The 26,287-nt window shown below is 43.4% G+C and overlaps 1 protein-coding gene across 1 annotated transcript in view; it reads right to left on the bottom strand.

The window, feature by feature from the left end:
- Positions 1-4,171: 4,171 nt before the first annotated feature.
- LOC147620506 (importin beta-like SAD2) overlaps positions 4,172-26,287 on the bottom strand; it is a 161,355-nt gene continuing 139,239 nt past the window's right edge. The window contains exons 18-22 of the mRNA XM_086824734.1: positions 19,972-20,111; positions 19,680-19,828; positions 19,431-19,582; positions 19,210-19,336; positions 4,172-4,748 (exon numbers count right to left, since the gene is read on the bottom strand). Of these exons, the coding sequence (XP_086680860.1) occupies positions 4,585-4,748; positions 19,210-19,336; positions 19,431-19,582; positions 19,680-19,828; positions 19,972-20,111 (732 nt within the window). The 3' untranslated portion in view covers positions 4,172-4,584. The remainder of the gene's footprint in view (positions 4,749-19,209; positions 19,337-19,430; positions 19,583-19,679; positions 19,829-19,971; positions 20,112-26,287) is intronic.

Below are 26,287 nucleotides of genomic sequence, written 5' to 3'. Positions count from 1 at the left end.
TGCAACCACAAAGTTCATCAATCAGTCTCACATGAGTGTCAAGAGTCCCATCATTGACACTGTCATCATCAAACCATACTGGATAAATTTACTCTTAACTCTCTTTTGTGGATGTGTTTTGGCTTCCCATGCAAGGTGGTGGTTGTGTGGCAAGCAAGTGATCCTAGCCAAAAATTGGGATCCTCTCTCCATACCAAAGATCTCAAGAGGATTGGTGCCTATATCTAAGAGCAGATTGGAGTAAGCGATTTTGCTTCGGATGCATTTTGGCTTCCCATGCAAGGTGGCAAGTAACTGATCCTGGCCACATACTGGGATGCTCTCTCCATACCAAAGATCTCAAAAGGACTGGTGCCTATATCCAAGAGCAGATTGGAGTAAGCAATTTTTCTTCCTTGATGCCTAGGAACTCAGGAGAACGATTTCTGAATTTTCTCAATTTAATCCCAAATAGAAGTGGAAAAAGTGCATCCTCACACCTCTACTCCATATAGAATCACTGGTGTGAATAGGCTATTTTCTTAGTCTTCCAACATCTCAAAGATAAATAATAGCTTCTTCATCCTACTGCAATGCTCTAGTGAGCACTTGTGGCCCGTTGGTGATCGTATCAAACCTCAATATCGATATTTGAATGACTCAAGCACCCCCATTCGGTAGACAATGTCTAAAAAGTTGCCACTTACTTTTGTTTTATTCACATTGACCTATAGCACACTAGCATGACAGAAGGTATAAATAATATAAATCAAACATTGTGCATCTAATGTATTCCTAGCCAACAAGTCATCAACACATATCAATTGCCATAAGATGAGTATATAGGTGCAAGCCTTGCTTTCTACTTGTGAAGATAATTTCCTAATGCTAATGAATGCACTCTCCAATATGTTGCATTCTTTGCCATAGCTTTTCCAAGTACCAAGTCAAATGCCTTGTGGAAGTCTATCAAGCAAGAGACCAGACATTCCCTACTCAATTCATTTTCTTCCATGAGCGTATGAAGTGTGACCAAGAGATCTTAGAATTGAGTGTCTTTTGGCATCCAGCTTGCCCTTTAGCTCTCTCGACTTGACTTTCAACCCCAACTGCTAGTATAGTTCTGTACAGCTTGCCATCCGTCCTTTTGCAAGGGTCCGATCCAACTTTTGGTCCAGTCTTGAGGTTATCCATAGTTGTGTGATTGCATTAACATATCACACGTTTACTTGGCTACCTCGACTTTCGAGACCTACCCATTCGACCATTTTTGCTTCCATGACTTGAAAATTGACTGCCTTGCCATTTGCCGTTTCTGGACTAATCAAACCTGCTTGTTCACTACCCTTGGCATTGACACCGTTCCAAAAACGCTTGGCCTGATGTGACCCTCCTCATCATGTCATATGCAACCTCATGCAACCTCATGCATGACCATCTGAAAACTGCTCCAACTCCCACATGGAAATTGTGTGTGGCTGTGAATCCAGATTTTTCTACTTCTTTCTCATAGGATTTTCCATGCTCAAAACTTAAACGAAGCCATGGAGCATGAGTTGTCTCTGTAGAACGTCGTAACTAGGTGCGAAAACAGCACAGATGCAGGTGGAGTGCATGAATGATAGTCTGACTTGGGCTGAAGTGCTCCGACTGTATAAGTGGCTGATGTGTCCCAACCATGAGCCCTGCAACAAGGGATGTTTGTTTGGGAGTATAGCACGTGAAAGCCTCTCTCTCTCTCTCTCTCCAAGTTCGCATACCATTGAAGATGGACTAACCTGCTGCCACCATAGTCTTTGAAGGCATTTTCCATGATGAACAGCCATTTCTGTTGCATCCTTTGATATGTGATCCCATCCTTGTATCAAGTGCATCTTTTTTGTCTCATCGAAGTCAATGAGGCATCAAAATCAACCCCAAACTGATATATATCCCAGTGCCCCCTAACACAATAATGTCTGCTTGGGATAGCTGAGTAATGTCTTTCTGTAGCACTCTGTAGGGATTGTCTTGATCTGTTATAGCAAAATCATGATGAGGGATATAACAGCCAGCTATATTAAGATGTCAAGAGTAGGCCATTTCAGCTTTAGCCAGTGTACTGAAACAGAGAAGCTAAGAATCTGACAGAGCCCTCATGACCGCAGTTGCTTTATGACTTGTTTGCCCAACACAGAGTAGGCGTCAAAGCATATATTACGTGGCAATTTGCAAGCAACATGATTCTTAAGTTTCTGCCAGGAAGATTATGTCTACAATTTCAGCTACTGGACCTATACCTACCCCTTTTGCCACAGGTAGCCTTCGCAATGTCAAAAGCATATTTGAAGCTATAAAACAATCCCATACATTGTGTTATCCTCTTTGGAGGAGGCGCTCAGTCCGTATTCTTCTTGATTCTCTTTATTTTTTCCAGGAATTGCATGCTGACCCTTCCTTTTCTTGGCTAGACGCTGCCTTTTTATGCTTGCTACTTTGGGGCCAAATTCTCTGCCATATAGAAAGGGATTCCCTACAACAAGACTGCACTATTGCACAAGTGGCACGTCGCACGGGGGTATAATAACTGCACAAAAAATGGGATTCTACAGCCACCTTCTTATGTCTTTCTCATCATGTCGGCTCCCATGATTGTAATACTCTGCATCATGTATTATCCCTTGCACTTTTGATGTGAATGAGTCCATATGATAATAGCATCCTCAGGTGTTCCCCATGCAAAAGTATTATTTTTTCCTACTATGTCTTGTGTTCTTTCATGATGTCATGCATTTCCTTGGCCACTGATTGGGGGGTTATCGTTGTATATGCTTTTTCTTTTACAGCCTCAGCCCAGGATTATGATTGGCCACATTTTCCTTCACCCTTCAAGAACCAATGCATCATCTGATTTGTTAGATTCACTTTTGCTATGCTGAGCAGTTTTAGCTTGTATGACAGCCAATTGTCAAGTGTAATCTAGTACTTGCTGCTGCAACTCTCTTACATTGGCCTTTTGGGCCTCCGTTCCATTCTTCTGTTGTCTTTTCCAGGGAATTTATTCTTGTTTGCATATCCCACCTCTCTTCCCCTTGTTTGCATAGGGAAGATGTAGGCATGTCACTCGTACCCACTGGCAAGAAAGTGCAACTGAAGAATCAAGGGGGCTTGCTCACCTTGAAGGGGGAAATGGTTCTCTGCCTCTAAAGACGCAGCTGTTGTGAGAGTTGCAGTCTTCTCCATTGTCAAAACAAGGTTGGCTTCTTGGCTGATCTTTTCCACCTTTGTGGCCATTTTGGCTTGTTCTTTTTTGCCCTTTTTTCAGCAGTCCATTTGCAGTCGACTCCAGTTTGCCGTTTTGCTGGTGCTTCTGGCAAAATTTATGTGGAGGGAGCTGCTGTAAAACTCCACAATATATACCTGTTTTAGGCCTTTGGTCATCCATCCTTGAGGAACGTCTCTAGGTGTAGCATCATCTGGGGGTATCTCATTTTCTGAGATTTGGGCCTCTTAATGCATAATGCATATCCTCTGAGGATTCTAGCAGCAGCCAATTGCCTGGAGGTCACAATGGAAACTCTTTGTGGCTGCAGTCTCTCTATAAGTGCTTTGATCTGAATTCTGTGCCTCTGATACATTGTGCGTGTTGTTGGAGGGTGTATAGCAGCAGCTAGCTGTCTGGATGGCACAATGAAAAATCTGTGGCCAGGGTCTCTACAGATGCTTTGATCCGGTTTCTTGCATCTCCTCATCGCTGGCTCTCTAGCTTTGCAGTGTCCAATACTTTAAAGCAATTACTTGAACTTTTACTGCTTTCCCTGCAATAAAGCAGGCCTCTCATCTCATAGTATACATGGCATTCAAGAATGGCATGCTCCTTGGTCTCAACCTCATGCACGTCAAATACTTTGCATATTTAAAGCTCTCCATTCTCACTCATGGCTGGAACCTCTTTGCCTGCCTTAACATGGACCCTGTGTAGTAATAACACCAGGAGCTGGCCCATGAAGAGATGATGATGTGATGATGGGAATTTCTGACATCACGGCACTAGTCACAGCGAAACATATATGATCCATGAAACAGCCTACATGGAGGGCATGGCAAGGATTCCAACCTGTAACTCTTGCAAGTTCCTTTAGAGCTTGATGCACAAACCATTGCACCAAAGAGAGAGAGAGAGAGAGAGAGAGAGAGAGAGAGAGAGAGATGATACACTTTTCTGCAGCGTCCTTTCATACCACAAATGGCAATTTAGAGCCACTATTTTACAGCCATGTAAATTGGATCCATATAAGAAGACATTCTCAGTGGGATTGCAGTATTCATAATACAATTCACTGATTACAAAAGCCAGCAATTATTGCTGCTCATCAGAAAGCTACACAAAATCAAAATCTCAGCCAGTAAAATAAGTAGGCTTTTACAGGGACTCAACTGGCTCCTTTTAAAGTCTCAAAACCCCACCAATGGGCTTAGAGAAGTGAAGGAGAAATGCTTTAGAGATGGATGAGAAGAACCCAGATGGCTGGCTCAATCAATTGAAAGAATTTTGAAGCTAAAAAATGCCTAGAACGTATAGCCACTTACTCTCCAAAACTAGTGGCTGCTGTTAAGTAAATGACCTCATTGTTGCAGACTTTGAGTGGCAGCTTTTGCAGCAGACTCTTTCTCAAGTGTTTTTCTTCTTTCTTCCGCGTGTTGTGTGATACCATGAGCCATAGCCTGATGCTGGAAGTCTAGAGAATGCGATAGGACCTGAAATCTTGCAGGGTCTGAGATGGACATGCCTGCCAAAAAAAGAAGAAGAATATTTTGACGTTAAGTCCATGATGGAACGATCCATAAACTTGCTTCTGATGGTGCCATCCAAGAAATTACGTGAAGCCAGAGTAAGAACACGTCAAAGGGTCAGCTGGGATAGATAAGCCTTCACCTTCCAACATGCACGTTCTTAAACCACAGCTTACTAACTTAATAAACACAAACCTTAAAATGCAACGAATAGACTCTTGGACACTTGCATCTTGCTCTAGCAAACATCACCAACGCACTATCAGACCCATCGCCATGCTTACTAATGCCACCACTATGCCAGCAAAAGATAGAAGAAGAAGAAGAAGAAGAAATTACGTTGATGTAAGAACACGTCAAAGGGTCAGCTGGGATAGATAAGCCTTCACCTTCCAACATGCACGTTCTTAAACCACAGCTTACTAACTTAATAAACACAAACCTTAAAATGCAACGAATAGACTCTTGGACACTTGCATCTTGCTCTAGCAAACATCACCAACGCACTATCAGACCCATCACCATGCTTACTAATGCCACCACTATGCCAGCAAAAGATAGAAGAAGAAGAAGAAGAAGAAATTACGTTGATGTATTCGGAAGACCCTAAGGGTCTATGAGACCAAAAAAGTGTTACAATAACTCTTACGGAATGACTGAGTTATGGAAAATGGAAAAAAAAAATGAACAATGAACAGACTAGCAACCTATACAACAGTGATCATGTGGGTGAACAAGATAATAATGTGCATACAAAGTGAACTTGTGAAAGGACAAGGTAGCCTCTCGCCAATGAGATAAATAGAGACACCCTCATCATCATCAATCCATTCATGACCTTATGTAAGTTCTCTATATCCATCGCTCGTAAAGGGGCATCCCTCTGCTTAGGAGCTGCGGCATTCAGGCCAGAAGGCCATGGGCGTCTAGTGCAGTACAACTGATGTGCTCACAGCCCAGGGTGACTCCTGAAAGTCATGGTGGTGCAAGTCCCAATTGTGTGAGCCGTCTCTTCCTGTAAGGAGGGTCACTCGGATCCACCAGTGGCCCTCAAGGTCAGTCTTGTGCAACCCTCCTGAGTCACCTGGGAGAAACTCATGATGGGTGGGGTGGCTGTGAGGTATCCTGGACCTGGGCTTTGCCCTCTTAAGAAAGAAGATCTCTTTGCCTAAGTAGCTCAATCAAGTAGAGACACAAGAAAACGCTGGTCTGGGAAGTCAATGATCCTAGATATTGGGAAAGCCCCCTCCCTGACAGCAGACAGTGGAATCTTCTACGAATCTCCTGATACATTGGGCATCTTTAAATGTAATGCTCCTCCGTCTCAACCTCAGAGAGCATAGTCTGCAAATCATGTCCTCCATCGCAATGCGCTCTTCTCTCCCTGCCTATCATAGTTGAGGGATACAGATACGGATATGGATATTTCCAGGACAAAAACCAAAACAGAAACACCACGTCACTATGCCCTCTTGAATCTTCAGCTCCTATAATCTCTTTGATCGGCGAATAGCTTGTGGCTCAATCATCTAGAGCGAGGGAGCTTTCCCGTCCTTCAATTTTAAGGTTTAAGCGAATAGAAGGGAGAGAAAAAAAATGGGCTGGAGCTCCCCCCACTTGCACACCTGCCTCCTTTGCCTTCTCCCTTGTCCTTGCCTTCTCCTTTGACTTCCCTCCCTCGCCATTACCTCCCCCTTTGCTCTCTGCCTCCTTCCTCCCTCGATCTCGTTGCCGCCCCCTTTCTACTGTGCACACCCCTCTGTCGCACCCCTCCCTACCCTTTAACTCTTCCTTTTCCTGCTGCCTCTGCCTCTTCCCTGCCGTGAGCTGTCCTTGCCTGCTGCTGTCTGCCTCTTCTCTGAGTTCTTTATTTATATTTTTTCCCGCTCTGCTGCTATCCGCCATCTTCTCCCTCTACTGGTGCTCGCCTTTCTTCTCCCTCTGTTGCTGTCCGCCATCAACTTCCTTCTGCCCTGCACCGCCCTGCAGCCGAACACCCCCCCCCCCCCTTTTCTCATGCTCCCACCCCAACAAGTTTAACGCTCGGGCAGCTTTTCACTCCCTGACAGTCCGCTTCTCTGCTCTTCACCCGCTCCATGGGAGCCGCTCCGTCATCCCTGACCGAGGCCCCCACCCCTTGCCTATTCTCAGAAGCGGAAATCCAGCTCTTTGGTATCTACAGTCTCCTCCCTCATGCCCTCTTCACTGCTTTGCAAGATTGTAGGGAGCCGCCCAACATGCGATCAGAGTCAAGATTTCCTCCATGCAGCCCTAATTGGTGAGTCTGGCCAACATTCATTTTCTTGGGCACATCTACTCTCAAGTGGAGTTTGATTCCCTCACTAGGAGAGGGGTTCATCGTAGGAGCTGTAGAGAGCCCTAGTAGGAGGCTCCATGGGCATCCTATTCGTTAAGGATGCTCCATCTCTCAGCAGGACGCACCCGTAGAAGCAGGAAAGCCTTGCCAAGATGTAGCCACACCTTTTGGTCACCCACCTTTGGTCTTGAGGGGAACCAAGGGAGTGCATGCATCTTAGTCAGTGAGCATGCTGAACTCCAACACCATTGTACATGGGCGAGCCCAGTGGATGATCATCAGGGTTGGGGAGGACCGTGTGGGTCTCCTCAACATTTATGCCCCCAACAAGGGGGCGGGGCGGAAAAGGTTCACAATACATGTGTGGCACGAGCTTCCCAAGGTAGATTTCTGGTGTACGGGATGGGGCTTCAACATCATAGAGAAGACCTAGAGGATAGATAGGGGCGAGGATTGGATACTATCTTGGGGGCCAAGTAATCGGCTTGGGAGGAGTTATACTCACCATGAGAGGACATGTGAGAAAGAAGAGATGAGAGAAGAGACAATGTACTCAAGAACTCATCAATGAACCACTAGCCAACTTCATTAGAAATGAACTACAATGCCTCATATATATAGGAAAGTTCCTCCACCCTTTCCTCTACCCAAAAATGTATGTAAATAGGAAAAAATGGAAATGAATGCTATAAATCACAAAAATGCCTAGAGGCTAAAGAGTGTGCCACTAGTGTGACACCATCTGGAGATGACACCTATCCAACACCTCCTCTTCAGGTCCAGATGGGAGGACCAACGCCAACGCGTTGAAGAAGATAATCCAAGGTAGGTCGAGGAAGAGGCTTAGTAAACAAATCAGCAACATTATCTTTGGTAGGACAATACTCAAGCTGAATGTGACCTTCAGAAATCCAATCACGAACAAAATGAAAATGAACATCAATGTGTTTGGATCGTCCTCGAATAACTGGATTTTTGGCTAAAGCAATAGCACTCTGTGAATCTGAGTAGATGAGTGTCGGAGTAGATGAACAGCCAAGGTGATTTAGAATTTGAGAAAGAGCATCAAACTTCTTAGGTAAGAAATAAACCCATGATTTGCGAGAGAAGTCATCCACAAGAAGCATATAATACTTGGATCCACCAAGCGATTGTACTTCCATAGGTCCTGCAAGATCAGCATGAATAAGCTCAAGTATGCGTGTGGCCCTATGAGTAGCCTCCTTTGGAAAAGAAGCCCGATGTTGCTTTCCTTGAGCACAAGAAGAATAAATATGATGGCGAGGTTTCTGAAGCTTTGGTAGACCTGTAACCATGTCATGTGAGACAAGATGTTGCAAAGTAGCAAGAGGAACATGGCCAAAGCGGAAATGCCATAGATCACTTTCTTCATTAGAAACAAGTGCTTTAGGAGAAGCAAATAATTGATGAAGATGAGACTCATGTGGTGGCAACTGTGCTGTAAAAGAGCTTATATGATAAAGCCCAGCATTTTGATAACCATGTGCCACACAGGAAAGTGACTGTCTATCAATGATTTCAGTCACTTCATCATCAAAGTAAACCCCAAGACCTTTAGAAGTAGCCTTAGAGATAGAAAATAATTTGGCAGACATCTTAGGCACATGCAAAACATCATGTAAGATAGCATCTCCAAAAGAAACATCACCAATACCAATCACAGGGAGAGACGAAGCATCACCAATGTGTACTGATGAAGAGATAGACTTATAGTTTTCCAATAAGAAAGAACTATTCGTCACGTGAGAGGTAGCACCACTATCGGCATCCGCAGTATACGTATCAAGATCTTTGATTACCACAAGTGATGTGTCACATGAAGAAGTAGACGACATAGCAACATATGCAATCTTGGCGTTACCGTCTTCCTTCTTGTCTTTGTTTTTGTCGTGAGAAGATGTTGATGTAGAAGAACCCTTAGATTTGGATTCAAGTTCAGCTTTTACCTTCTTGGATGCCGCCTTCTTAGCAAAACAACGATCCTCCGTATGGCCACTACGACCACAAAAAGTGCACTCCTTGGAAGAATCCTTTGATGTGTCCTTGTCGCCTTTGGTTGAAGAATCTTTAGCATTGGAATTAGAGCCTTTGCGTTGATCATTCCCCTTGCCTTTGCCTTTGCCCTTGCCTTGGCTTACAAAAGCCGAGTCCTTTTTGTTTTGCTTGCGAGTAAGGCACTTATCATGAAGAAGACCCATAGTCAAGGGAAAGGAACTCGAAGAAAGATGTTATCTTTGAACGATTCAAAAGAAGAAGGCAATTTACCAAGTAGCTTGTGGACCAGATTGCTACCAATGTACCAAACTCTTCAAGTTGCCGCTTGATTCGATTGAATTCTCCAAGCTTCTCCACTATGTTGTCGGATTCGGAGATAGAAAGCTTATCCAAATCTTCTTCCAACTTAGCCATCTTAACCGTTGAAAGTCTTCCATATTGCATTTGTATAGCGTGCCATAATTGTTGAGCCGTACTCCTTGTAGAGAGAAATTGAGACACAACCGATGTAGACATGCCATGCACAAGTAAAGCTTTGGTCCGTGCATCCATATAGGTTTGATATTGAGAAGGCACCATATGAGGAGAAGTGATTATAGACCACACCCCGGCGCTTTCCAAAAGAAGTTGCATAAACAAGGACCAATTGTGGTAGTTGTTTGGAGTAAGCTTTTGTGAATCGGAAAGACTTGGAAGGCTCAAAGATTGAGTGAATGGGTTAAAGGGCTGATATGATTGAGTGGGGAGAGGAGTAGTAGTGGAAGTAGTAGAAGAAGGAATCATAGTAGATGAAGTTGCCATAAAAGGCATCGATGATGTAGGGGGATATACCATAGAGGGCATAGAAGTATGTGGATAGGAAGGCATAAAGGACAAAGAAGAAAGAGTGTATGGATCCGTAGAAGGTAATGGATATGACGGAAAAGAGAAAGTAGAAGCACCTACCGAAGAAGGAATTGCATCAACTTCCATTGTAGTAGTTGCCGGTCCAACCGTCATAGGAGATGTAGGATCCATAGTATCTTCAAGTTTGCCTTTGTCTTTTGGAGTAGAGGACTTCCGAGATCCCATAGGGAGTGGAGGGTGGGAAAACACAAGGGAAGAAGTGTCGTGCCTCCAAAAAACGCAGCCAATAGATGGGCTGTCCACCAAGGAAGTATCTCCAAAATATGCACAAAGATAGTGCAAAAACGCAGCCACAAAACGCAGCCGATATATGAACCAATAGACTCCGTAGAAACCACCAAAAGAGGGCTGAGAATGTAGCCTTAGGTAGAAGGAGTATGGAGGAGTTGATTGTCCACAAAAACGCAAACACAAAGTGTGTAGCAAAGTGGAATTTTCAGCCGGTAGAAAGGTGTAGAAAAGAGGATGAATATGTACCTCAAAACACCATGAAGAGGACTGAAGTTGATGATGAAAACGCAGCCAAGAAATCTCTCCACAAGAAGCCTCCAAAAAAACGCTACCGCATGTAGGGAAAACTAGTTGGCCATGTTTTCACCGCAAGTAGAGTTGTAGAACTCAGATTGAAGTGCTTTAAAAAACACACTTGTAGAGGATAGTAAGGGGCTGGTTTGAAGCCTCTTGCATCATTGAATGAGTGCAAGGATGATGAGTAAGGGCTTCTGCAAAAAACGCAAGCAGAAATTCTGCATGCAGACAGTCTGCGAAGAATAACTCAAAAACGGTGAGGAATTTGCGAAAACTTTCTTCTGCAAAGTTGTAGACCACGATGATTCCAGTAGGCCGCACGGACACAATCCTAAAAAACGCATCCGTTTAGCATATAATCAAGGATGAAAAAATGCAATAGAAAGCGGGGTTGTTGAAGAGGACTAGAGGTAGAGAGGAAGAAGGATAAGGAGGCTCTATGTGCGCCACCACCTTGCTCTGATACCATGTGAGAAAGAAGAGATGAGAGAAGAGACAATGTACTCAAGAACTCATCAATGAACCACTAGCCAACTTCATTAGAAAAATAGGAAAAAATGGAAATGAATGCTATAAATCCCAAAAATGCCTAGAGGCTAAAGAGTGTGCCACTAGTGTGACACCATATGGAGATGACACCTATCCAACAGGACATGACCCCTAACAACTACCGGAGTTTGGACGCATCCACGGGAGCCTCCATTTTTCTAGGTCTCAAAGAGGATGCACAAGCCAAACCTCCCACTGTGACAGATTTTATGTGGATGACTAGTCTTGTAGCCGGGGAGGCATGATTGGCATCATTGCAAACACCACATTGTCAGACCATGCCTCTGTTTTCCTTCACCTAGAGGACCCCTAGAGACCAGAGCGGCAATGGAGTATTTGCATCCCAGAGAGCCTCATTTAGGACACCAAAATCAGCACGCAAATGGAGGAGATTTGGGGAGCCCTCACTTTCGGACAGGGATCAACTGCAGGGGATTTCTACAGAGGGCCTCTCTCAACCGGTCCCCTCACCCCCTAGATTCAGGGAGCGAGAGAGAGGGTTTTATAGCACCACATGCGAAACAGGTGGTCTCCCAAGTCTGCAGTGTATTTTGAGTTTCCCTTTCTCATGTGAAGAGCCGAGGCTTCGAAGGTCTTTGTCCCTTGCCTCACGACAAGGGAGACCCTTATGGTTCCCCTCTTCCTTCGTCCATGGAGACCTCATGGAGGATGGTTTTGACCGCCTTCAATGAGATCATCGTCATGGACACCCACGTCCTCATTCGGGGCCAAAGGGGCCGAATTCCCAATTTCCATATCAGTTCACCACCAAGGGTGTTTGCTTACTCCCTTGCTCTTCCTTTTTGTTGCAGAGGCCATGCGCGGTTTTTTGTCCCCCCACAAAACCAGACTACAAGGTCTTCGACTCCCCGTCAGATCTAAGGAGGAGCTACTAGACTCTGAGTTTGCAAATGATATAGCCGCCTATCTCTCAGGAGAGGAAGGAAACCTGCAAGGCTTTGTGCTAGACATGGAGAAAATTTCCTTAGCTTTACGCACTGAGATCCACTGGTACAAGTCATGTGGTATCTAGGTTGGCTCCTCACCCTCCCCAACTTGCCAACAAATTGAATCTTTTCAATAGATGCCCCATGGCACTTGTTACATCCCAACACGCCTAGGTTAGGGCTAGGGACATGGACTAGCCCACGTTAGGGGCAAGACTTGGAGGGTTCACACGTGGACTAAGGTTGCTAGTAGTATGAGCTCTAGATTGGCTAAGAGCTTAAAATTAATAGCGTAGGGCTATTAATGGCTAAATAAAGCAGGAAAGCTTATAAATAAAGCAAGGACCAATAATAGCCAAGTTATTGCTATATAAGTGGCCATGAACATGCCCTAAGGGAAGGCCGAATACATACCTTGGGGGAACTTATGAGCTATGAGGTATCCACGCTATAGATAGGAGGGCTACCAAGACGTGCAAGACCTCATGGCCTTGTAGCTACGGCAAAGGTGGTTCAGCCTAGTGGTATGGGACACTAGGTTGGGGCCATTGGTACCAAGCAAGCTCGCGGCAATCAAACCTCGGGCTCAGGGGACTGAACCTATGGTTGGGTGGTGAGTCGCTAGCCACGATCTATCGCAGTAGTCTATGAAACCTCGTTAAGGTTTGGGTTCTAGGTCACATGATCCTTGGGCGTGGTTTGTGTAGACCTTACAGTGGTATCAGAGCATGGATCTAACAAGTGCTAGAACACAAGGCATGAAGGATGTAGAATATGTGGGCTGTTTTGGCAAAAAAGCCAATTGCTTTCTCTGCAAGGATGTGAAGGGAGGCAAGTAGAAAAGGAGTTCCATGCATGGATCTGCAAGGAATAAGGGACGGAGAAAAGCACCTATGGTGTAGGCTGGACAACAGGTCTTTTGGCCATGAAACTGTAAACCGGCCTCGGCCTTCAGACGAAACCAAAGGGCGGTGTGAAACAAACACTCGCACACAAAACACTTCAATACCTTTGAGGAACAAGAAAAGGAAAACAAACAGGGGGAGCTAGAGTGCTCCTGCAAACAGTACACGGACACCGATTGGCCCCAAAACGCAGTGGCGCCCCTTGCGGTATTTCTTTAATTGATTATAAGAGCTTTGATTACAATAAGGCTAAAAACTCAGCCGTCACAGTAGAACTCCTAAAGCCTGCAAAGATCCTGCATCATGGCTTCATATCCACTCGGCATCCACAAACAAGTCCAACCATTGTTCACATCAAAAGACTCTCACACATTGAGTCATGCATACAAAAGCTTTCTCCCATGATCAGGGCTGCCACAACCATCCATAGCCTCTCACCCTATGAACAGCATCACACCCTGACACATCCAGTGCTTCTGCACCACAACACAGACTCCCAAACTGTCTCTCATAAGAGAACTCGCATAACCGCACAACATACCGTACAGTAGACACACCTGTACACTCCCTCTCTACCTTCCAAGGATACTATCCATCTCTGTCATGGATTCCCTGTCCCCTGTCCAATCAGTAGTAGCAAGGCTGTACCAAACATGTGTCCGCTTCGGTGACCGCTGCCTGCATGTGACCTATCTCCTGGAGAACCATAAACATGTTTCCTCGAGAAACCTACGACCTGATTCCACGTGAAACCCTTAGGCATGTTTCCCTTTGAAACTTTTGTCCTGTTTTCATACAGAACCATTCACAGCACCATTCAACAACAGTGCCAACAACGGCATACATCTAGTTACCTGTTCCCTCATGAAACATCTGGAAACATAGAGATGCCCATAGCTGTAGGTCCCTTTGTTCCTTTCTAGCAGGAAGAAAACAATCTGCTCCATGAGCACGCAGCCATGCGAGCTTGCATCGCTCCCATGCCAAGAAACACATCCAAGTGACCTCTACTTGCAGCCGGAAACCCAAACACATAGCTGAATTTGCAGCCAACCAAAAACAGCCCATAAACTGTCCTCGAATTGATCTCAAAACAGTCGTGAACCAAAGTAAAGAGAAGCTGAAAGTTCCATCAGTTGAACGCCATCGACATGATGTCTATGTTCATGAAAAACCAGCCCCTGTCCGCCTTCATGTCCAGAGAAACCAGCCCCCTGGCCACCCAGGAGAAGAGCACGCAGCCCTGAGCGCCTGCAGTCCAGCCCTCCTGTGCACCAAGCGAGAGAGAGAGAAAGGAGCATGTGCCGCAGCTTCAGCCCTCCTCCTACTGTTCATCCCTCAACTTTTGCACACACAGAAAAGTGCCCAAAAACAGGCCGCCAGCCCCGTTTTCTCCCAAAAAGCAAGAGAGAGAAAGAAGCGCATCCTCCAAGAGCTAGAGAGATTGAGAGAGAGAGAGAGAGAGAGAGAGAGAGAGAGAGAAAGAAGGCTTGTGTCTCTGTTCTGTAGCATAGCACAGCAGCCAGCCCTTTACTCTCCCAAAAGCATGCCTGTGGAGCTATTCAGCTGTGCCTCCAACTTCTGTAGCACAGCCCACCTGCTGCCCTTTCCAAAAAGCCAAAGCTATTCAGCTTCTCAGACCCGCCTGTAGCTGTTTTTCCCAGAAAAAACTAGAACTCAGCGTTGGCCGCCTGTGTAACCAGCTGAGCAGCCCTCCTAAGCGGAAAAGCACACCTTCATCAATAGATAGGCGCCTCCTTTCTGCCCGCCAACCTTTTGAGTTTAAATCTCTTTGCCCCCTTCACACTTGGGGTTGTCCACACATGGGTTTCCTTTTTTAACTCCAATCTGATGCTCCAATCTCTTTGCCCCCTTCACACTTGGGGTTGTCCACACATGGGTTTCCTTTTTTAACTCCAATCTGATGCCATTCACACTGTCCACCATGTCCCTGTGCACACCTGCATATTGTCCAGAGAAAAACATAGGGTCGTGAGGACAGAAACCCTGGCTTTTCACCCTTGGTTATGTCTCAAGCATGAAACGTAATCTTGATATCCTTTGGGGCTGCATTTTTGTCCATGTTGAAATCATGAGACAAGGTACCCATAGGCTTGTTATCTCAACAGAGAGAAGCTAGGTGATGGGTGGTCTTTGTGTGCAACAAAGGACAGCCATGGCGCCCATAAAGAGGCGCTAAAGGAGCGAATTTGGTGGTCCGTAGGTGACCTGCAGAAGGCAGCCATTGAGCAGCCATGGTAAAGCAAGTGGGGGCATTGGTGGATTTGCAATGAGAGGGGCTAAGGTTAGCATGGCTAGGGCTATGGCCTAAGTGTAACTACACCGGCTAGGTGTGAACGTCCTTGGGCACCGTCTCGTGAACAATACACGCGTCAACACTTAAATTATAATAGCCACAATGCACAAAACCATTGCAAGATACATCAAGGCACAAGATAATCTGCAAAAGACAAGCACTACACATACACAATCACTGGGGCCACAAACGAGCCGACCTCCCCCCCTCAATACTAAAGTGTATTATTGGAGTATTTTATCTATACAAAGTTCCAATGGCTTTCGAGCCAGATAATCCAATGCAAATGCAGATATGAAGACAAGTTACCCAAACAAGAGTGTGTTGGAGTAGATTGTCGATATCAGACTCATCGAAAGAGTCAAAGTTGCCTAGTCACCAATCTCATACACCTAGAGGGAAGTGAACACGAAATTGTCGTTCTGAGACCACAAATGAATAGGCGCTCTCATATTGGAGCCTAGTTCACACCCTCGTAGAGACTGTGGCTCAAGCCTCCCTGGTGCAAGTACACAAACAAGTACATGCACATGACTAAAATAGGTACACGCGGAGTCGGTTCACAACCAGTGCATTGGGTACAATAGCTACTAGGCCTCAAATTTGAAGCCTTCGAAACCCTTCTTGAGGCATTTTACCCTTTAGATAAGGCTCCAAAATATTATCCTTGCGAAAGAAATGCAACCTAGAGATGAGACCACCTTCCATGGAAAGGTAAGATATTTTAAGAATTCTCAATAGAAGGGATACTATAAAAAATACCCTTCTAAATCTAACTTTAATATTATCAAAATAGTGTACAATCACATTGAAAAGTTGGAAGTTTGAAGTTTCTAATAATTTGGTGGCACTAGACTGAAGTTGGTAGTGATTAGACTTCAGAGTGTACATTCTAAAGGACTCTAGACTCTAGAGTGTGAACCATTACAACAACCAGCTCACGTTATTGCCGCTTTAATTAGAGAATTGTAATAAGTTGGTGGTAACTTGGCACTAATATTTAAGTCTCTAACGGCTCTAAACCCAATTACCGTTTGATTAAACTGTTAGCTAGAGCTTTATAAAGGATTTAGGACTAGCTTTGCTCTCTAACTTCTAAGCGAAAAATCCTCATCATTTTTCAAAAAAAACTTTCTTTAAAAAAAAAAAGGAAACTCACTATGGTAGTTTGTTCTATGTCTTCCCTTTGGCTTGTGAGCTTTAACCTGAGTATAAGCTTTTACACGCTGCAGGTAGAAGCACATGCAGTTCGAAGTTTTTCTAGCAAGCACACACTGTGCGTTTTCTAGCAAAGCGAAGTAGCCTGTTCCAAGTAGCAAGCCATACCGCCTAGTGTGTTTTCTAGCAAGCGTATCCATCCTTAAAATATGTAGGGTGATATTTCAAGTTCAATTTCAAGGGTCCAGTGTTCAGGAGATCATTGTCGCGAGAATCCTTGACAATAGCATATGACTATTGGTAATAGTTAGGCTATATATATATATACCTAGATGAATGCAAGAACATGCCCTAATTCACCTTTTAGGAACGTGCATGTTATATGCTCATGGTAGTCAACCCACAAGACTATATAACTATCAACTCCATTATGCATAGTATGGACTAAATACTACGACATCCCCACTAACGTCATCAGTGCCCAATCGTTAGGTTATGTTTTGGTATGGGTATTAGCTCAGATACCTTGGAACTTAGAACTTAAAAAGCTATGAATCTAGTTGTACCTTGGACTTCCTTGTTGAAATACAAGAGATTGCAGCTAATTCTAGCCATTCTATTAGAGTTTTTGTACAAGATATGGTTTTGGCCTGACAAGACCATTCTTTGGGGACTACTACCCGAGATGAGGATGCTTGTATATACTTACATATTGAAATACCTAAGAGTTACGAGATTTGGTGAACATGGAAGTATGTTTCGTTATCCCCTAGTAGGCACTAATATTTTACCAAATCCTGATATGATAAGTAATTTAACTAGGACTAACTCACAAAGTTCAAGTTCATCCAACTTTCCAAGGGCATTGACTCAAGGAAAGATTGGAGATTGAGGGTTTTATCCAATGAACTTGTTGTGGTTAAGAATTTCATCTTTTGTTCCACATGAGCTAGATCTCACATGGGATTTTCACGAAATAGAAGCTTTAATTTAAGCTTGTATATGATTGCCGCTTCTGATATGGTCAAAAACACAGATTGTTGGTTTTATATCGCAGACAATGGAGGTATTGTCGAAGACAAAGCATCGTAAAAAAGTGTTGAGTCTTTTAAGTTTTGAGAGGGTCTGTCCGCCCAAAATGCATGGTGGGCTGAATGTTCTTAATATTCATTATCATGTATTGGCAAGAAAAGCAACGTTGCTACATACTTTTCTTGCACATGAATAGCCTTGGGCACTCATGGTAGCAGCAATATGTACAAGTTTCGCAAAAAAAAAAATGGCTCTTCTCTGCTCCCCTTCCAATGTGGCCTCCCTCCAAGAAGAACCAGCCAGAAAAGAAGCCTCCCCTTTCTTTTGTCTTTGGTTTTTTGACCTTGTTCTTTTAGTTTGTACCTCCTTTGTTGAGGGTTATAGTCTGCAATTGAGAAGATGCATTTTCAACTAATAAAAGGAATTGTTGAGGGTTATAGTCTGCAATTGAGAAGATGCATTTTCAACTAATAAAAGGAATTTTTGTTGGAAGAAGAAAAAAAACCCTCCTCCATGTGAATACGAAAGTCCGCAGCATGGATCCATGGAAAACCTCCATTCACACCAAATGAAACTCCAATGAAAATTTTGAGGACAAACGTCAGACTCAGAACATAGATCTGGAACAATGAAGCCCATACTCGGCAAATTGGGCTAAGCATCAGTGGGCAGCAAGCAAAAGGGTTGCTTGGAGCTACAGGCATTGAGCAGCCTGCAACCCTGATATAGACATTAGGAGCTGGAGAATGTCCTTGGGCGTGCGACAGTGTGCACTCATGGTTACCAGAAATGTTTAGTGGAAAAAACCCATGTGAGATTTCATTAGATTTCAAAACCTTGAATTTTAAAAAAAAAACTCCTTATATTACGACTCAAACATATGCACATATATACATACATGTATAGCTATAGTTTGTACACATAACTGTGCATCTACATACACGCATACATTATATACATACATGCTCAACCATGATCTACATCCCACAAGCCTTGGCTGAAGAACAATGAAACGAAGATAAAAATGGCTATACAGGGACAAACTGTGAGCAAGGAGGTGTGATTACAAAGGCGCTGCAAAATTTCAGAGTTTCTCAAAAAACTTTCAAGGTTCCCTCTGTAGGCATTTCAAAATAGTACTAGATTTTACACATGTTTTTCAGATTGGGCTCTTGCACCTCAAAAAATTTGCAATTTTGCACCAGCTCCTTGTTTTTAGTTAGACTCAATTAAATATAGAAGTGATATAAGTTAATTTCAAGCGACTTTGAAGATATAGCAACAAGGAACTTTGAGGCTTCCTTAGTTTGTCCGAGTTTTGTAAATTCGGTTAAGTTTTGAGATTTCAAAGTTTCATGAGAAAGAAACTGGTTTTTTGGTAAATATGGCTCGATTCAGCTATGCCAACCTACTGGCCAAGTAGCAGGCACCCTCGCCAAATAGCAGGCCAAACAGTAACCGACTGGCCAAGTAACAGGACGACCAGGGCCAAACAACCCACTGGCCAAGTAGCAGGCCAAACCAGGGCCAACCTACCCACCAAGAAAGAGTGATCGAGCTGCTACACAGGAAGGACGCAGTTGGCCTCATCGGATCTGTGATTGGGGCCTGGGCTGCAGCAGAGGGGCTATTATCTAAATACCCTGCCCCCTCCTCTCATATACTTATTTCATTCTCAGCATGCAGCAGGCTGATGCATTTATGTGTAGAGTATTAAAATTTGGTACATCAGAAGCTGCGTTTAGCACTTACGGCTAGATGTGAGGGAAAAAAAACACTAACCTTTCATCACATCAGTGAAGAATATGAAAGGATCTACATTATCAATAGGTGCTTGAAACTCCTCATCATCTGTAAACTCGTCATCACTATCATCCTCATCCTCAGCTCGCCTGTGGAATGCATTTGCCTAAACAAAACATCCACATGCCACCAAAAGTTAAAATTTAATTCAAAATACCACATGAAAAATAGAAAGGCAAGCTTTCATGGCCATCTAGCACCTGCGCAGCTAGCTTCTGAAGCTTACGGCTGTTCACTTCTTCACCTTCCTCATCCTCATCCCCGGGGTCCTTGGACCAGTCGTCCTCTTCATCAGAAACAAGTTCTTCAAGTTCTCCATCCTCATCCGAATCGTCACCTTTCCTTGCGGACTCTACAACAAGGAAACCACCTAATAAGGAAGCCGAACAAACAGAAAGGGTTGAATAATGCTCGAACAAAATAATAGAGTTTATGATGTATGCCCCTACCTGCCAGCTGTTCTTTGTAGGCTACAAGCAGCTTAAGCACCACCTTGAACACCTGATCAAGGCCCAACTGCAGCTCCTGAGGCAGAGCCTCAGCTGGCAAAGGAAGCAGAGATGCTAAGCCCAGAATGCACACCTTCTTGTCATGCTCCCTACATGCCATTGCTCAGATTATGGATCATTTAAGGATTAACAATCAAGACAGATAACTTTCAAGTTGGTAAGTGAAGATGAATGTAATTGCTAGGATGGAACAACCCAACTCCCCCCCCCCCCCAAAAAAAAAAAATGGTACCTCCGAAAATGCACAGGTTTGCCACTTTTTTTTGCCTTATAGAGAAGTTGTAACCAAGCTTGGAAGATCTCAGTTGTGGCCCCCAAGTTTTGTAAAATATTTAAAGTAAGCCCTGCATTGTAGTAAAGTGCATTTGCAACCTGTCCCATAGAGAAATCAATTTCCATCAATGCTCAAGGCAGATAAAATTGCACGTTGAATAGTCACTGAATACAACACGGTTTTAAAAAAAGATCAATCCAAGACTAAAGACACATTACAACCCTCCACATAGAATAAAGCAAACTTAAAAACAAGCGTGCGCCATGTGTGTGTGTGTGTGTGTGTGTGTGTGTGTGTGAGAGAGAGAGAGAGAGAGAGAGAGAGAGTTATATTAAAAGTCTTCTAAAGACCCAATGGGTCTATGATACCAAAGTGATACAATGCTATCCACGGTATGTCTTATCATGGCAAAGGAAAACAAAACAAGTACAAATAACATAGCTCTCTGAAAGTAAGGCTGATACAATGATCATCATGTGAGAGAGAAAGAAAGTTATATTAAACGTCTTCAAAAGACCCAGTGGGTCTATGAGACCAAAAGTGATACAATAGTGTCCATGTAATCTCATCATGGTACAAAAGAAAACAAAGACAAGAGCTATGAGCTGGGAATGTCAAATCTGAGCCCAAACCTATGGAGCTAACCCCCTAGTAGGGGGAGGGGCCCATCAAGGATATCGACCACCAATGCAATGTTGATGGCCTCTTTAATCATATAATCACTCTGTCCATGTGGGGCTTGAGTGGCCTCCTCTGTCGCAGGCTGAGGCAGTCTGTAATGCAGGTCTAAGAAGCATCCCGCTGGCTGTGACAACCTGTGAACTTTATGAGCAGGGCTTCTTGATGACAACGGAGCTCCAGTTGATACATGTAACATACCTAAGCATCATTGATCTGCATTATGCATCACCCATGAAAAGGGTCAAATCAATCCCGAAAAAGATAGTGGAATAGCACATGAATCGTGTCTCTCTCCACTTCCCAGATCGTGCATACCCTGCATATTCGTTCTTCTCAATGGATGCCCTCTGCTTTGCTGGACTCAACTCGTAAACCGATACTAACCTGGCGAATGGTGATACGCATGGCATGTGACATGTTTAAAGGTATCTAGGGCACATAATGATTCCATCATCAGAAACTCGTAGAAAGTCTCTTTGTAGAGCTTGAGTTTTGTTGGGGTTATCCATGTGCAGCTCGTACAGAGCCTATCAAATCAAGGTGGATACGGCGGTTGATCTCTTGCCTAGAGAGATCCAATAACAGTGAGTCAAGACTATATATACCTATAAGAATCCAAGAACATGCCCAAATTCACCTTATAAGAAAGTGCAGTTTATAACCTCATGGTAGTCATCCACAAGCCCATAAACCATCAACTCCATCATGCATAGTATGGACTAGATACTACAACATCCCCACTAATGTCATCAGTGCCCAATATGGGCTGTAGAACTTGGTATCAATATATGCTCCCACACACACACACACCCCACGCACGCACACACCTAAGAGCATACATTCATACAAAGGTCTGTGTACTAAGTTTCTCTCAAAGCTCCAGAGATGCAGGGAAGACTCAGCCATAATGAAGCCTAGCACTAAGAATCATAACAAATATAAAGAATTACTACAACAACAAGGTAGTTGATAGGGCATATGCACCACTAAAGATAGAAAGAATTAACACAATATCAACTAGATGAAACTTGGACGAAAACTTCACAATGTGAAATTTGCATGTCCGCTAATATAGCATAACGATATACCTAGATGAATATGGGAACATGCCCAAATTCACCTTATAAGAAAGTGCAATTTATAACCTCATGGTAGTCATCCACAAGACAATAAACCATCAACTCCATCATGCATAGTATGGACTACATACTACAAAATCCCCACTAACGTTCATCAGTGCCCAATAGTGGGTGTAGAACTTGGTATCAATATATGCTCCCACACACACACACACTTTTTTTTTTTGGTAAAACTAGTTGAAAATGCATTATATCATGAATGTACAAAAGGGTTAGGCATCAGGAGGATGTCTAAACCCTATAACTCAAAAAACAGCAGTAAAAAAGTTCTATGCAAGAGCAGGGCAGTGCTCAAGAAAAGAGCCTATGCCCTATCTATCAGAAACAGTAAAAGAAAAGCTGAACACAAGAAACATCCAAATCTCCCTCATGCACGGCATCATATAAAGACTGCCGCAACGAGGCTCGGAAGAACTCATAAGGCTGCTGAAGGGGTGAATTCAGATATGTATAATTTCGCTGTAGCCAGAGGGTCCACAAGGCCCAATATCTGATCCAATGGAAGAAAAGAGAATACTGTGACAATGCAGCTGATAAGGTGCCAAACATCCAGAAAAACTTGTAGAATCTGTGTGCAGGAAATCTGAGAGATAAAAAATAGGAGATCTTGTCTAGAAGGATTCTGGAACATGAACAAGACCACAATAAATGAGGAACACTCTCAGTAGTATGATGACATCTTGGACAAAAAGGAGAGGCAATCCTTCTTTGAGCCAATTTCACTCCCACTGGAAAAATACCAACAATGCATCTCCAGAGAAACAGTCTCTGTTTCAGTGGCATTTTCAACTTCCATATCAAAGTCAGTTTTGCTTTCCACCAAGCTAAAGACTTATCCAGATGCCAAAGAGAATTAGCATGTTGAGCAATCCACGGAGGGGGTAATATCAATCGATAAGCCTGTATAGAAGTCAACTGATGCAAAGATTGAGAGGATAATCTTGAGCCTGAAGACTGAAGATGCCAATCTTGAAGCCTGTCTCTTACATCCAATGTTGGAATCGGAATGAAAGGGTGTAAGAGATCTGCAATAACTTTCCATATAGATCTATGATGCATCCCAAGATTGTATTGTTGGCAAGCTGCCGGAAAAGAAAGAATTTGCCCTGTAGTATCCACTACATCATCAATGAAGCGGATGCCCAATTTCATAAGATTGTAAGCTCTGATTGGTTGTTGTATAGCAAGGGGAGAGTAAAAAACAGCACTCCAATGTATGCTTTCCATTCGAAGCGAGGAAGCTATAGAAGCAGGATGGGGAGACCATTTGATGCGGGAGAGCACTTTCTTCCAATCCTGAATCAAGGAAGTAGAAAATGGACAACCAGGGATTTTACCTTGAAATTTGCCAAGCACTACTTCCGATGGATCAACCAACCAGCAACCATAAGCATTTGTGCGCATACTACCACACAGAATAGCCAACATGATAGACCACGGCTGTTCTTGCTGAAAGAAGGTTTTGAGCATAGTGATCTTTCTTGCCAGCACATGAAATTTGATGTTTATAATATTCAAACCACCATGCATTTTTGGAGAGCAAAGCAGGTCCATTTTGAGCAGCCTTAAAGCTTTTTTATGAAGCTTAGTTTTCCAAAAAATTTCCATGGCTTGAGACATAAAAGAAGAAAGATCTCGAGATGACCAATGTAATAGAGGAAGGTAGAATTGGACATAAGCCAGAACAATGGACTGAACAATTCGAAGCCGTACATGTAATGGCCAAGTGGAGATCTTCCAATATTCTAATTTGTCCTTAATTTTGTTTAGCACCCAAGATATTTGTTGCTTATTTCTGATTTTCCAGCCAATGGGATAGCCCAAGTGTCTTACTATGCTTTCCGGATAAATAATCTGGCCAGGCCACAAGATAGCATGCCAATCACAATGCTTGAGAGGTAAAAGTTTCGATTTCTGAAAATTAATCTTTAAACCAGCTGCCAACCCAAAATCTGAAAGAGTATCCATCAATAGACGAAGCTCCACAGGACTGTTCTTTGGCATGAAGAATGAATCATCTGCATAAGCCTGTGCAATGAAAGGCCGTGAACCAAAAATCTGAAGCCCCTCTAACTGTCTAGTATCAACCAGATGATCCATGTAAAGAAGCAAAGGATGCGAAGCAATAGCATAGAACAGAGCACTGAGAGGGCATCCCTGTCGAACTGATCGTTCTAGAGTCCAAGACTCAGATAAATGTTTCCCTATAAAGCATTGAGCAGTGGAATCTGAGTAAAGCCAGTATATGACATTAACTAGCTTTGGCCCAAAACCAAGTTTAGACATGATTTGAGAAACATAATCCCACTGCACCGTATCAAATGCCTTTGCCACATCCACCTGCATGACCAAGACATCTTGAGTAGAGTATTTTGCATATTCCATTGCAATGAGAGTATTGGAGATATTATCATGTATATGCCTTCTTGGAACAAAACCATATTGCCTGGGATGAAGTCCATCATGAAGGATATCCTTTATCCGGTGTACCAGCATTTTAGCAATAAGTTTATATATAACAGGCATCAAAGTGATAGGCCTCCAGTCATCCATTGTTTCACACAGAGGTTTTTTGGGCAGAAGCTTAACCAGACCATGTTTCCAAGCTGAGGGAAGATGTTGATGCTGCCAGGCTACATTAACGAGCTTCAAGATTGGACCCTTCAATTCAGCCCAGAAAGCTACAAAAAATTCAACTGTCAAACCATCCCAACCTGGGGATTTATGTTTACCCAAATGCTTGAGGGCTTCATCCAATTCTGTATCCAAAAAGGACATTTCCAGCATTGAAGCTTTTTGCAAAGAAACAATAGGAGAAACAAGCTCAATAAATTTGCTCCGAGCCAATGCAGCCTGAGATGTAGAAGAAGATGGTAGAGAAAAAAGAAGCCGAAAATGATCCAGGCATTGTTTTTCTAACTGAGATAGAGACTGGGTCCAAAGACCATCCGATTTCCTGACTCTCATGATAGATTGACTTTGTCTGCACGTGTGTAAATTTCGAAAGAAAGATTTCGAGGAGCAGCCCTTATCCAGCATAGGTTTAACTCTAGCCCTTGTCTGCCATTTGGAAAGCTTGCGTTTATCATTAGCATCAATTATGGAAGAAGCACAAGACAATGAATTCTGTTCAGAAGCAGAAAGAGACCTTTGATGGCTAATCTGTACCAAGGACTGCTTGTATGATTTTGCCCACTGGATATGATGTCTAGTTTCTGCCATGTACCATCTTCCATATTCCTTCATGACATTTTGAATACGATGTACAAAGGAGTTCCAAGCAAAATCCAGATCCTCCCGAGCATGAGCTAACAATGGCTTACAAGCCAATCTGATCATTTGCTGGAATTTTTCATGAGAAAGATATAATTGATTAACCTGCAAGTGTCTGACTAAAGAGAGCTGAATGTCATCCAGAGGCATACCAAAAGAAAGATTGAGCCAGAGTGGAGTATGATCAGATAGTTGTTGAGAATAATCAGTCCACATTTGACATGTATAATCATCATATTGCTGAGCATGAATAAGATACCATCTATCAAGCCTGGCCCAATATTCTGTAAAAGCATTATGATGATATGTGAATCCCAAAACCGAAGGGTGAATTGCTGTCCATAAATCTGCAGTATGAAGAGAAGAATTCATATGTTCCCATCGCTGGATTTCAGAGGGAATCATATGGGATTTATGTGCGGTATTGTCTTTCCAGTGAGGGGAATTATTAAAATCACCACAAAGTAGAGCATTTGAAGACCAAGGATATTGGTTAATGGAGTCCCACATTTGAGCTCTGGAAGCTGAAATTTGATAAGCATACAAGGAGCCTATTTCAAAAATCTCTCCATTGATCATGCATTGGATAATCATCCATCGGCCATAAGGATCATTAAAAGCTACACATGGCTGCAGATCATGTCTGGCTAAAATGCACAGCCCAGAGAAATGTCCAGATCCTGCATAAAATATATCGTAGCCTGAAAAGAACCCATGCTGGCCAGCAAAAGAATGCTGATTATGCTCTTGCAGACACACCACATCAGGATGAGTATTGTTTATATAATGCCATAGGAGTCTCCATTTGTGCTGATTACAGAGGCCCTGTATATTATAAGAAAAACATTTAAGAGAAGCACGCATGAAAATATGTACAAGAGATGAGCAATCCTCAAAGAGAAAGGGAGGCATCAAGCCTCTGCCATTGCCACAGGGTCTTGCTGACCCTCAAAATCCAATTCCCTGACTAAATCATCTTCTTCACAAAGTGGAATACCCTTCTTAACTGCATTGACCCATGCTTTTGAGATGGGGCTGTCCGAAGAGGTAGAAGGTTGGCCAGGAGATGGAGCAGAAGCATCCCAATTGCGAGATTGGAGAGGTCTTTGTTTGAGAGGCACCGTCTTCTTTGCATTCTGCCAACCCTCGTGAGAAGATGAAATATTTTCCACTAGCTTGCT

The sequence above is a fragment of the Cibotium barometz genome, chromosome 31 (genome assembly GCF_041138505.1).
Source record: "Cibotium barometz isolate CiBa-2024 chromosome 31, ASM4113850v1, whole genome shotgun sequence".
In the NCBI taxonomy this organism is placed as follows: domain Eukaryota; kingdom Viridiplantae; phylum Streptophyta; class Polypodiopsida; order Cyatheales; family Cibotiaceae; genus Cibotium; species Cibotium barometz.
This window is presented reverse-complemented; position numbering and strand designations above follow the sequence as displayed.